Raw genomic sequence first — 13,073 nt, forward strand, 5'->3', positions numbered from 1 at the left:
AGATGGGGAAGTATTGTTGCCCCATTTAACAGATGGGGAACTGAAGCCTTGAGAGATTAAGTGACTGGCACTAGGTCACACAGGGAGTCAGCAACTGAACTCAGGTCTCCTTACTCCCAGTCCAGCATCTTAACCATGATACCAACTTTTCACTCATTCTATGGAGGAGAACATATGGGCCAGAATGTGCAAGAACATTTAAGAAAGAGTTTGGATTCTACCCTTCTTAAAGCATGAATTCATTTTCTGAAGGCTGTCAAACCAAACTGTTCTGCTGACAGCCTATAAAAGAGATGCAGGTGGTATGTGGAGATTGGATCCAGATCTGAATTCTCCCAAAATTCAGAGGTGTCCTGACCTGTAATTCCAAACTGGATTCCTCTCTGATCTGAATAACTCTAATAATGATTAATAACTCTGCTCCTAATAAAAATCTTGCTGGCAAAAAGTCCTGAGAACATGGCTTGTCTGCAAAGAACAGCTGCTTAGCCCTCTCCTCCTGTCAGATCTGCAGTATTCCTGTAGCCAAACAGTCACAAATCTTAACACTTAGGTTTGTTGCTTAAGATACAAAGTTGCTTGGTGAACTGACGTGACTGACAGGAAAACAACAAGCTGTAAATATGACTGAAAACTGATGCAAAAACATTCCAGAAAATCAGGTTCTGATCTTGAAATCAGGTCAATTCCGACCACCACCACCACCTCGCCCCACCCACGTGAGCCCCACTGCAGAATCAGGCCCTTATTTACCAATAACTCTTAATTAAACTGCACAATTCACTTCTACAGCTGCTTTCCTATAAACAAAGTGTGAATTAGTTCACTGAATCCATTAAAAATTGTACAGTTGTGCCAGGCAACTTAAAGGGATACAGGGAAATTTGAAATCTAGTCAACTGAAGAAAAAAAAAGTTAAAAGTTGTTTCAGATCCTCACCCTGAGTCCCCCTGTCCTGTTACAATCACATTTTCTAAATTCGTTTTCTCTCCCTTCATGTACTAAGAACTCATGCAACAACAGGGGAAACTAAAACCATATTTGTAATCATGCATACGCTTAATCATAGACTTGATTTTACTTAGGTGTGTACTTGCACAAGAGAGCAGGCGGTCTGGAAATTTACCTGCTGATAGTTCCACAAAGGGATTAGCTCCTCTGAGGAAAGTTAAACCCCTAGCTAAATTATTTTGGGAATCCAGTGAAGCTGGCTCTGCTCAGATTGATACCCAGGTAGACCAGGGGTAGTCAATTATTTCTGGTGACAGTCCACATTTCTTAGTTATAGACAGTCCAAGTTTCTTAGTTCATAGTTAAGGTCCAGACTCCAGAATAACATTTATCACACCACAGTAATGATGATGATAAGTAAACAAAACGATTTTGTGGTCCCTTCAAAAACATCTGGCAGTGTGGATTTGGCCCATGGTCTGCCTATTGACAACCCCAGTGTTGACAATCCAACATTATACCTAAAAGAGAGTAGGAAACGCCATTTTAGGTGTTGCTTGTAAGAAGAACAGGTACAAATATTCAGGCAGCTATGTGATGTTTGAGTGGCCTGTCCCTTTACAGCCAAATGCTATTTGTTCCTTTTTAATTCCATCTGCAGGCATTAAGCAAGCAGTGGTTCCTCCCAGCTCCATGCTTTCAGATGAGTTTTGCAGCATGCCAGCAATTTAGACCTGAGCTCTCCACCTCATAAGCACTATGGCAAATGGTCTAAACCTTCTCATTATTTTTTGCCCATGATCAGGAATGTTTATGATGACCCGGGACCAGAGAATTGCTCACCACAGAGACTCTAATGCTCCCAATACATGTTTTTTGAGGGTTAAAGTTGGGTCACTCATGCAGTTTTGATCCGACTTTGATACAACACTCTATTGATGTGGGACGAAGTCTCAGGAATCATTAAGCTAAGTGTTCTTGGAAGGACCTTATACGCAAGGCCGTGGGCTCAGCGGAAAACCGATGCAATAAGGCTCATGCAAAATATTCCAAGTGCGTTGTTTTATACCCCAGGAAAAATACCTTGTAAAATTATGATTTCCACCCCCCTCCCAGCACTCAGCCACGATAATTGGCACCCTATTGGTGCTAAGAGCTGAGACACATCAGTCAAGCAGTGAACTCCGTTTTGGCCGGGGATAGCAGGTCCAGCCAGGAAGCTGAGATGTTCACGCTGCATCTTCACGTCCCTAGTCATTTGTGCACTTGGGGGAGGGGGGTCTTTTAGGGAAGGCTGCGAGCAGCTACCGCAAACACTAATCTTGCTAACCGGATTATAACAGGATAAACAGCCGGTTCAATCAGCCCCACCTAGCCACGTACCTGCAACCGACCCAGACTGATTACCCGGGGCCCTCGCTCCCTTTCCAGCCGGGGTTGTTTACACGGGGTGTCCTAATGAGTTTGGGAAGCGCAGCCCACCACCCAGGCGATGTGAACGTAACAGACTCTTCAGCGACTGAAGCTTAGCCTAGAGACACAGAAGGAGCAGAGTCCCTGTCCCCCCGCCCTCCCCTTTTTTTTGGTTGGTCTTTGCACCAGAAAGGAGTCCGGATTCATTTGCACTCTTGGGCAGCTCTCCATTACTCATAATAACCTCGGCTTCCCTCCTCCAGCCACACTCCCTTTTCCCTACCCAGAGAGATTCGTGGGGGAGATGCACTGGATGAGTCAAGGGGTGCTTTTCCATCTCCACCTTCCCTGGGGTGGGTGAGATGAGGTTTTGGTTCCTCGCTGGGGTGGCGTTAAGCTGCTCGAGCAGGAGCAGTCCCCGGAAAAAGAGAGAGCGAGAGCGAGCTGCTCCCGGCAGCTGATTTACACGGTGACTCTGATGCTGATCATCAACGCCTGAAGATAGCAAGCAGGGTCCTCCCAGGCAGCGGGAGGTGGAGCGCGCAGCTCCTGTCGCCTATAAGGAGCTGCCCGGCGCCTGGTTTGCTGAGTCTGAACGTGAGCTTGGAAGGTGAATTTCCGTGGTAGATTTGCACGGGTCCGCCGCTTGCCCGGAGCTGCTCCTTTCAGACGATTGCTGTAGGAGTGTCTCTCTCGCTGCAGCTTCGTCTGGGGCGCCTGGATGGTGGATGAAGTCAATGAGCAAAGGCAAGGGGAGCAGCAGACCCAGAGGAGAGACCGGCTGGCGATCTGAAATTGGGGATTAGGGAGCCTGCTCGCCCTGTGCGGACAATGGATTCTGCTCCCAAACTCTCCTGTCGTTTGACTCTGCTGCTCTTCAGTCTGTGGCATCTGGGATTAGCAGCAACAAACTGTAAGTAGCAAGGGGCATGCCAGAGACCTAGGCAAATGAGCTGCTTTCTTGGTGTTTTGCCAGGGTGGAGGAAAGCTGCTCTGTAGGGTATTGGGCATGACCTCCAGGAAAGTTAGTTGATTTGCTCACCTTTCTGGCTGGCTAGTTAAGGAGTTTGTTATGCCTGAAATGCAAAGTTCAAGTAAGATGGAGAGGTTCCTTGCAACAGTCCTGCCTGTCGGGGCTTCAGGCTGAAGTGGGGTTTGATCATTTTTTGCCTCGTTCCCTGTTTGTTTGTGCTGCTGTTTCGCTGTACAAGCGACTGACGATGTCGGAGAGATGCCTATAGTGAGCCGCTGTGGGTCTAAGCTTGTAGCTTGGATTTTGCATTATGTTTAAAGGTGCCTCCCCCAGCTGAAATTAGTCTCTCTTCTTACCTAGCTCATGCCCACAGGACATTAAGGTCTTAACTGTGATATAAATTTTAGGATAGCCAGGTGACAATATCTGATCCTCACAAACAGCAGCTCCTGCTAGACTTCTAAAGTGATATGAAAAACCCGTTGCATTCTGAAATCAAACCTTCACAGCGCGTGAATAGGTGTGAAGGATGAATGCAGAAGATTCTGCAATCTGAAAGGTGCTGTGTTTTTAAATAACACCTTTAAAACAAACTTGTTTGATGGCTAGTGTCCTAGAGGTTTCTACCCTAGCATCCAAGAATGGGTAGGTCTTTCTCTTCCAAGTCTGACTTCTATTTCCTTTTCATCAGATGAGAGAAATCCTATAAGATCATTTCCCTCAAAGCACTCCCCCCTTCTATTTATTTTGGCCCTAAGGTTATGCCAGCTGTGTTTGTCATTGCAGACAATGATCCTTCAGAGGCATGGTATGATATGCTGTGTCACAGTGAAAGGGAAACTTAGAGTGGTCTAAGGGTTCTCTCTCTTTAGTCTTCTAACCCTTGGTGCAGTAATGAATATGCAGATGGTGAATATGATCTTTTGTGCTGCTTAATAATAGAAAAATAAATAAATAGTAGTAAGAGATGGCAGTGAAAAGCTGAAACAAGAAATGGTGGGAAATGTTAAGACTCTACATAAGGAAGGATATTTGAGTTTGTCCAGAAGGTATTGAATTGTATTTTTATAAGTTCTTGCTAGGGAAGTGATAGAGGTCAGTGTTATGAATTTAAGAAGTCCAGAATCCAAAGATCTATTTATGACTTCAGAAATCAGGTCATGAAATAAGTAGAAGCTGATTAATATCAACACCTCCAGATGTGTCATTTAACCCATTTTGTAAACATAATTGACTCCTGTAATAAAGGTAGGTAAGAGGGGGAGGGTAGAAGAATCTCTCTCCTAAAATGAAATTATTGCTGTAGTGAGGTTGAATAAAATACTGCCTGATTTCTGATATCTTTGAACACTAGAGGTCACTATTGCCATATAGAGTCCATACGTTGGCAGGAGGAAGACTGAAAAGGCATATTTTCACATGTTGACACAGCTAAAGAAAGAGAATAGTTTGATTAAACAGGGGAAAAGTAAATTCAATAAACACTATAAATATATTTATAGGAATGTTTTCCCCCTTCTGTTCAATTGCTTTTAAATGAACAACAAAAATGCTAGGGTGGGGAGAACTTTTTTTTTTCTTGGAGCCAATTAAAATATGGTTAATATGTTTTAATAATATCCACAAATACTAACTGGCAGACGATTTAAGACTCAGGCTTGCCATTACTGATACAGTAATAAAGTTAATTTCTAACATTTAAAAGGAAACTCTGCGTTAATGAGTTTTACTATTTCATGGGTGACAGTTTAATATCCCAGTGCCAATAAACATTTCCCCTGAATACACACTGCTTCCTAAATATTTAGAAGCCAATCTTTTTAAAGCCTAATGATCAATGGTTTTATTATACTGCACAGATTTTACTTATTCATTGTTCAATGAATTAGCCTGGAGTAGGCTGTAAGTGCTTTTCCTGGGAACTAAGCTAAAGAGCCTATGCGAAGCTGTAACAGCTATAAGGTACTAGGGGACTTGTAGCAAGATTCTGATCTTGGGAATTTGTGTACACACACATCACAATAATTTTATCTGGGCTGAAATCTCTTCAGCTCTTAAAGAAAAATCTTGGCACATCTGACTAGATTTTCAGCTGGCATACAAAATTATAGCTCCCGTGACTTCAGTGCAATTAAGCTACTTTACATCATTGGAGGACTTGAAACAACATGCTAAAAACCTATATGTGGGTCAAAATGTTCATCTCCATGCATCTAGAATTAGGCTTCCTAAATCCACATTTAGATACCTAAATGACCACCTATTCAGAGGTGCTGAGCGCTGAAACTCATAATGAAGTTGGGTGGTGGGAACTGTGAGTAGCCAGTAACCTCTGAAAACTGGGCAGCTTCTATTTAGGAGCCAAAATATAGATTTAGAAGCCTGGATTAAGGCTCCCATGATTGTACATTTTGGCCAAGGAACTAGATTCTGATCTTATTTACCCTGAGTAATTCATTAACTTCAGTGGAGTCACTCCTGATTTACACTAGTATAAACAAGAACAGACCTGGGAGCCCAATGTTTTTAGTGGACAAGAACTGTGTTTGGAGTAGGAAGAATCAGCTCTGATACTGAGTCCTATTTAATACCAAATATAACAGGATTGTAAGTTTTGTATTCTTAACTTGAGAGACTGCTAAATTTTTATATTCTGTATTTTTGCATATACTCTTGCCTTCAACTGTTTTTTTTTTTTTTTAATGAACGCTCTTGGCATTGGGTGAGTTAATTACCTCACATCTCTGAATTTTTGTCTCATGATCCCACTGCTGCTATATTTCTGTAACTAAATAAATAACCGCTAAAGAATCTGCTTTGAAATGAAGCTATGGGCAGGGGTCAGTAGACCTCATTAGAGAGGTTAGAATTACCTAATACTAATAAAACTCCATACATTCTTCAACCTTGCTTCCTTGCAATGCTTTATTACATTAAATAGCTACAGTAGCAACAGAATTTCTCCCAGAGATATTAATTACCAGAAAATAGATACAAACACTATTGAAAGCCATGTTGCATACATAGTCTTGTAACATTTTAATTTCTACATTCATCAGCAGGCAGGCGAAAATTGCATAAAATAGATTAAATCTTGAACAAAAAAAAAGTTGCATGTTTTGAGATGCTGGTTGGTGGCTAAATTATTCCTAAATCGTCAGTGATTGGATACAGGATATTTATAGTAGGAAAAAAAAGGTAATAACACAACATAGGGAAGAGAGAGCATGTGTGTGCATACATATGTATATATGAAATGCTAATTTTTCCCACCTCAAGATAAGTGGAGTTAACTTGTAGCGTGGGCATTGGACAGCTCCTTCATTTACTCTGAAACGCTGATGAGTAAAGCACTGAAAACTAAAGCTATGAAGAGATTACTGACGGCTACAATATACAGGCTGTGTCTGCCTCCTTCAGAGTTAAAATACCGCACATTCTATTATTTTTTTGCAATCTCCCCCTTCTGAAGTGTACACTTTACTTGACTGCCATCTCTCACATGGGCAAGTGATCGATCTATCGGGGATCAATGTATCACATCCATCTAGATGTGGTAAATCAATCCTTAAACTCCGGAACTCCACCAGGGCAAGAGGCAGAAGGGGAGTCAACAGGGCAGCGGTGGCCATCGACCCTGTGCCTCAAGGACATGAAGTAAGTCAATCTAAGTTGAACTAAGATACGTTGACTTCAGCTACGCTATTCTTGTAGCTGAAGTTGCATATCTTAGATTGATTTCTGCCCCTCCCCTCCCAGTGTAGACCAGGCCTCAGAGAGGAGGCATCTCCCAAAGTCCCATGGGGGGGGGGGGAAAGCTATTCTTTAAGTAACTAATGCTATGTTTCCATTACAATCCCTTTCCCACCCCTGTACACACAGACTCAACAGAGCCAATCCACTAGCATTTAGGGCCTGATTCTGAGAAATTCCGCTGAAATCCCATTTACAACACCCAATCAAAGCTGTGGATGTTCAGCACCTCTCAGGATCAAGCCCTTAAATTCCTTCCTATAGAACAGATCCTGCTCCTGGTGAAGTCAATGGTAAAACTCTCATTGACTGTAGTGGAGCAGGATCAGGTTTTATATGAGGAGATTATGTCTCTACATTTCTTTTTGTTCAGTTAAATACTTATTGTGGCTCATGGCCAGACAAAGAGTTGAATGAAGCATGCAAGATGAGAGTTGGTCATAGAAACCGACATGACAGACCAAGTATGATTTTTATTGGACAAAGGAATCGTTTAGGCAATAAACACGATGGGTCTGACTCCAATCTCTGTTTGCACTACCCTGAATCAAGAGAAACTACGTTGACGTCACTGGAGATGGACAGATTTCAATGTGATAAAGTCAGTAGCGACTCCAGCTCTGGCTATTTGGAACCTTTGGGGTTAGTCAGGATTTACACTCGTTTAAATGAGAAAATGGTGCCTGTTGGTCAACAGCGAGAAAAGCAGCAGGTTTGCCATAGGCTAATTGATTTTCATGGGATCATAAATAATAAACTTAAAAAGACCCATTGGGTAGATCACTGATGCTCAAAATGTGGTCTACGGAGTACTTGCTGGTAGGCTATGCAGAGTGGAATGATCCTCTAGTATTGGCTCTTCCTCTTTGTCTCCAGTTCCTAAAGGGCTATTAAAAGAAGCTAAAATTCATTAATACTTTTTGTCTGTAAGGAACTGATGTAGTTACTGTAGAGATGTGTGACCACGAGTGTGTGTGGGGGTGGAGGGGGTAATCACCTGATCACTAATGCAAGGGCTTCTGGATATCTCTCTCAAAATGTGGCCCAGGCAATGCCAAAGCCCCAGACACCCTGATCATCAACGCCTTGTTTCATGTACATTGTGTTATTGTCTTTACTTAATGTTCACTCAGTTCTGCTGAGGCAGAGCCAATGAGTTCAACAGGAGTCTTTCCATTGACTGCAATGAGCTTTGGATTGTGCTTCCAGCAAGCAGATGGCATTATCAACTCACAGGGCAATTTAACATCTCTGTATCGAAGAAGGGAACTATGTGCAGTTTTGTTTATGATGAAAGCACAGCAGAGTCTTTCATGCAATTGACAGCAAGAGAGAATTGTTTTCAAATGGATTTGAGGATAACATGAAACATGTTAATTTCATACGGTGGGAAATATTGCGGTTCTGGGTAACACTTTCCAAGAATGTTGCAAGTGTCTGTTAATTTTTGCTCACAGATGAATGGTGATTTTTTCCCCCCAATTTTTGTAGGTGGGGAACTAAGGCACAGAGGGTGACATAGCAAGTTTAGGATGAGAGATTAAGCCCAACTATGGTGTACAAAGGTGGAAGGGTGCAACTGTGGCTGGGTACAATTGAAATGAAGCAGCCCTGCACTCATTCATTCCCCTTGTCAATAAAGTGTCTTGAAGGAACAGTTTCTTCAGTCTTTTCTCAGGCAAACTCCCATTTAAGGCAAAGGATAGAGTGGAGTCCAACAGGATCTGGCCCTGTGTAATTAAGTCTGAAATTCATTTAGTTCCTGGAGACTTTAGCTGGATCAGCAGGTGAAACAGAAGGCATCATTGCAGTTATAAGCATGTCTGCCTAGTGTCAGAGAAACAAGAGAATTTGTCTACACAGTGCTGGTTTGATGTCACTGATAATGAACTTCTTTGCATTAATTTTGTTTCTGCATTTTCTAATTGCTCTGTGCAGATTTGTGGTGCTTGTTAATGTCATCTGGTCACTGGATCAATGGAAGTGATGGAATTTTAAGTGATGACAACATTGCAATATAGAATTCTGAGAAGGAAGTAGATGCCAAAATGCATCAGTATCTTATTTTTAACTAGCAACCCCGTTAGCAGCATGTGGTTTAAAACAAAACAAAAAAAATACCCAAACTCTAGAATTCAGTAGCGGAATAAGAAAATTGCCCTGACAGATGTTCAGTAGGCGTCTCAATATGTGCTGCAAAAATATAGGAAAGTAATCTTATTAAAAGAGAAGGCATGTAGCCATTTGAATTTTGTATGTGTCATGAGGGACCTTGCCTGGTCTTTTCATCAGAAAGATGGAAAAAAATCATCTTGGCTCTAAATGTCGCCTCTGCAAAATGCTACCTGCTTTTCTATAGCTTTGCAAATCTACTGTAATGCATCACAGAATTTGGAAAATACTGGCAGAAACTCATGTTCAGAGACTGCCAGCACAGCATTTTGATAAGACAATACAAACTCTACTTCAAGAAACTTCTCTTAAGATAGATTAGAGTGGTGGATGCCATACGTTAATAGAGATGAATTAATAGTGCCAAAATAAATGAATGATGGATCAAAAGTCTGAGTAGCTTATTCTCAGTGGATGATCTGAATGTCTTATACTGCAAGTAATGTGTGGACCTTTGAGTGAGATGGAACTGTTCCAACAGTGGCTCTCAAACTTTTTTACTGGTGACCTCTTTGACGCAGCTAGACTCTGAGTGTGACCCCTCCCCCATACATTTAAAAACACTTTTAAATATATTTAAAACACCATTATAAATACTGGAGGCATAGCGGGGTTTGGGGTGGCAGTTGACAGCTAGCCAACCCCCATGTAATAACATCGTGACCCCTTGAGGGGTCCCAACTCCCGACCCCCAGTTTGAGAATCCTTGAACTAATTTCAGCTTCTCCTGTTGTGCCTGTGTTCCTCCCTGGTGAATTCAAACAAAATTTGGTGCTCTACTCCTGAAAGATTCCAGTGTAACCACTGGGTGGTGAATCTCTTAGTTGATGAACGGCCAAAAGATGGCAACCCAGGAAATGTGGTCCAGTTATTACAGCAGCGGACTGGAAGTTAATCTGCCACTGATCCAGTGTGTGACCTTGACAAGTCACTTAGCCTCTCTGTGTCACTTTCTCCAGTTCGATTAATGGAGGTCTCTCTCTTCCACCCTCCTTGCTCCCATGAGGTTGGTGAGTCGTCATGTTAGGAGACTGAACACTGTTCTGTGTGAAGTGCCTGGAATTGGGAGGAAGAGTTCGGTCCAGTTCTATTTAGGGATTTCTCCAGAATGCAGCATTTAGACGGACAAACCAGGACTGGGTTTTCAGGATTGAATTCAGATGCCACAGCAGCATGTTCATGAAATTTCTGCCATCTCTTCTCTAAACTCTGCTGAGTGTGGAAAACAGATGCTGTCGGATTTCTTTTTGGCACCAGGACAGAGTCATTGGTTGATGATAAATGATATGAAACTCATTGACTGGTGGAGTTTTTCCTTTAGAGATTTTTGTGTTCGTTGGAGCTCTCGGCTCACTGAAGGGAACACAGTATGGACTGGATTTAAAGAAGCTGTTTACATGGATCCCAGCGGAGAGAAACAGCTGAGTTTGTCATAACTCTGTTAGGAATCTCTTATAATTCATAGCTTTGTAGTTAGTGGTTTTTTGTCTTTTCTCCAGTCTACCTCCATTTCTGCGCTGTCCGAAAGCTTCCCTTGACCTCAAAGCAAATCATTGTTAATGGCTCATACACTAAACAGTTCAGATCATCAGGGTCAACATGGAACTTCAGTGGCATGAGATTCTGCTGCAGACAGCCCTCTGCAAGATAGTAGCTGCTGACTTCGTTTTGTAGTTTGTCCTTTCAGAATGTAGCGCAGGGTGCACGACACCATGGAGTGCAAAAGGTGTAAAACTCCTCCATTGACACCTCAAATCCAGCCATCCCATGGGCAATGCCTTCTGCATCTGAGGACAAAAGGTGGGGTTTGTCCCTTAATACATATCATTGTTGGAGGTTTCTTATTCATAACAGCACTCATATTCAATAGCTAATTCCTTTACGGTCATGGACCATTAGCATGGTCTCTGAGCCCAGGGTTAGTATATTAATTTTTTCTCCCTAGGCATGCCTAATGTGGGAGAGGGGAGCATGGTGACAGGAATTGGCAATGGATCAGATTGGCAGTCTGTCTAGTCTCAGATGGTGGCCAGTACCCTCTACTTCAGAGGAAACCCTGCAGAAGGTAACTCTAGGCTAACCTGACTCGGGAGAAACCTTTCACCAAGGTCCCAGAAACTGGAGATTGGCTTATACCCAAAAGTGTGATACAATATCCTAGCTTAGTACTGTCTCATGCCTATATGGTATCCTTTGGGGCTGAGCAAGCAATTCAAAAAAATATTGCACACCCTTTCACCAATCAAAGCTGTGTGTCTGGCTGCTGGTATTTGTGGGGCCGGTTCCTTTGGTCTACTTCTTAGTATATGTGCAGCGTGCCTCGGGTGGCATCACCGAATTTCGTTCCCTGGTTGGATCATTAGTTTCCCTGTCCCAGGAGCTGACAGAGAGTGCGACATGAACACTGAAATACTGGGGGGGGGGAAATGTCTGAGAATTCTAGAAATCGCACAAATTATTATTTTGAAAATTCCTATACCAAGTGCATTACATGCTCTTGGCTGTTGATTGTTCTCATGTTAAAAAAACTTGTTTCTATTCTTGAATTCAATGACCATGTGATATGACTTAGGTAACCAATCACATGCCACAAAAAACCAGTAGACAATATGAACAACCTGGTGCTTCAATAACTTCTTGCATAAATTATCCCTGGCCTGGTGACATCCAGCTGTGAGGTGGGTACTGGGATCTATTGCTCTCCATGTGCCTCTGCACAGCAGCAGTGCATGATTGTCTTGGGAAGGGATGGCAATCGAAGGAGGTGGGAAGGAATGACAATGAAGTGGGACCAGGACCATGGCCCCTTCCACTTCCCCCATACACTAGCCAGCAGCGCCCCCAATGTAGCTGCAAGTAAGCTCACACAGTGTGCAGGGGAGTTCAAGGGAAGAATTCCTCCTGGATCTCCTGCCATGGGCAAGAAAGCTTTATGCTGCCCTCAGTGTAGACATGTCCATTACTGGTATGAGTGAGCAATCAGTGAATCTTTGAGTAACAAAACCCTGACTTCGACAGATGCTTGATTTGTGAATTGGAGGGAAAAAGGCTAAATATACATTTTTTTTTAAATAAAATGAATAATTCATCCAGCTGTAGTATCCATGAAAACAAAAACACTGTGCACATAGGAACTCATTAGACACATTTAATCCCACAAATGGCTGAACATGGAGAAAATCCGCTTTTGTTTTAGAAGGCAGATTTACTCAAATCATCTCTAACTTGATTTGCTAGTGGGGTATAATTTAAGTCAAACCAGTTGGCAGCATCACTCAATAGGTGAACATCTATATATTTAACAAAGGATGAGGGCTGTCTGGCTCCAGGGGTTTTGCCGCCCCAAGCAGCCCCCCCCCCCCCCCCCGCCAAAAGTCACGATCTGTGGCAATTCAGTGGGAGGTCCTTCTCTCCGAGCGGGAGTGAGGGACTATCCCACAGAATAAACAGCAGAGCAAGAAGCCCTTGTTTGTTATACCTTCGCAGCAGCGGGCAGACTTAAACTTTTTTTTTGCTAGTGACTCCTGGGTTTGAATGTGTCGACACTAAAGACAGAAATAGCTTTGTAGGTCAGCCAGTCCACCTCCCTGTCGGAGCAGAGCTGTTCCCTATCGCACACATCTCAGAGTTCAGACCTACAATGCTGGATCTGTCAAGCAATTCAGATTCAGAAAACACCTCTTGGATGCAGAAGACTTCTGATATTTTGCATGTCAGTGCAGAGTTTTGAGTGTGAGTGTTTCACAACTAGTTGACAGCTGCTTGTTGAAACGGACCAAAAAACTAAGTGTCCATGTGTTAGACTCTGTTA

At 42.7% G+C, this 13,073-nt stretch overlaps 1 protein-coding gene across 1 annotated transcript in view; it reads left to right on the forward strand.

The window, feature by feature from the left end:
- The first annotated feature begins 2,912 nt into the window (after window positions 1-2,912).
- The window catches only part of CNTNAP5 (contactin associated protein family member 5), a 439,165-nt gene continuing 429,004 nt past the window's right edge, over window positions 2,913-13,073 (forward strand). Inside the window, exon 1 of the mRNA XM_050916993.1 lies at window positions 2,913-3,277. Within this exon, the coding sequence (XP_050772950.1) occupies window positions 3,196-3,277 (82 nt within the window). The 5' untranslated portion in view covers window positions 2,913-3,195. The remainder of the gene's footprint in view (window positions 3,278-13,073) is intronic.

This window comes from Gopherus flavomarginatus, chromosome 10 (genome assembly GCF_025201925.1).
Source record: "Gopherus flavomarginatus isolate rGopFla2 chromosome 10, rGopFla2.mat.asm, whole genome shotgun sequence".
Taxonomy (NCBI): Eukaryota; Metazoa; Chordata; order Testudines; family Testudinidae; genus Gopherus; species Gopherus flavomarginatus.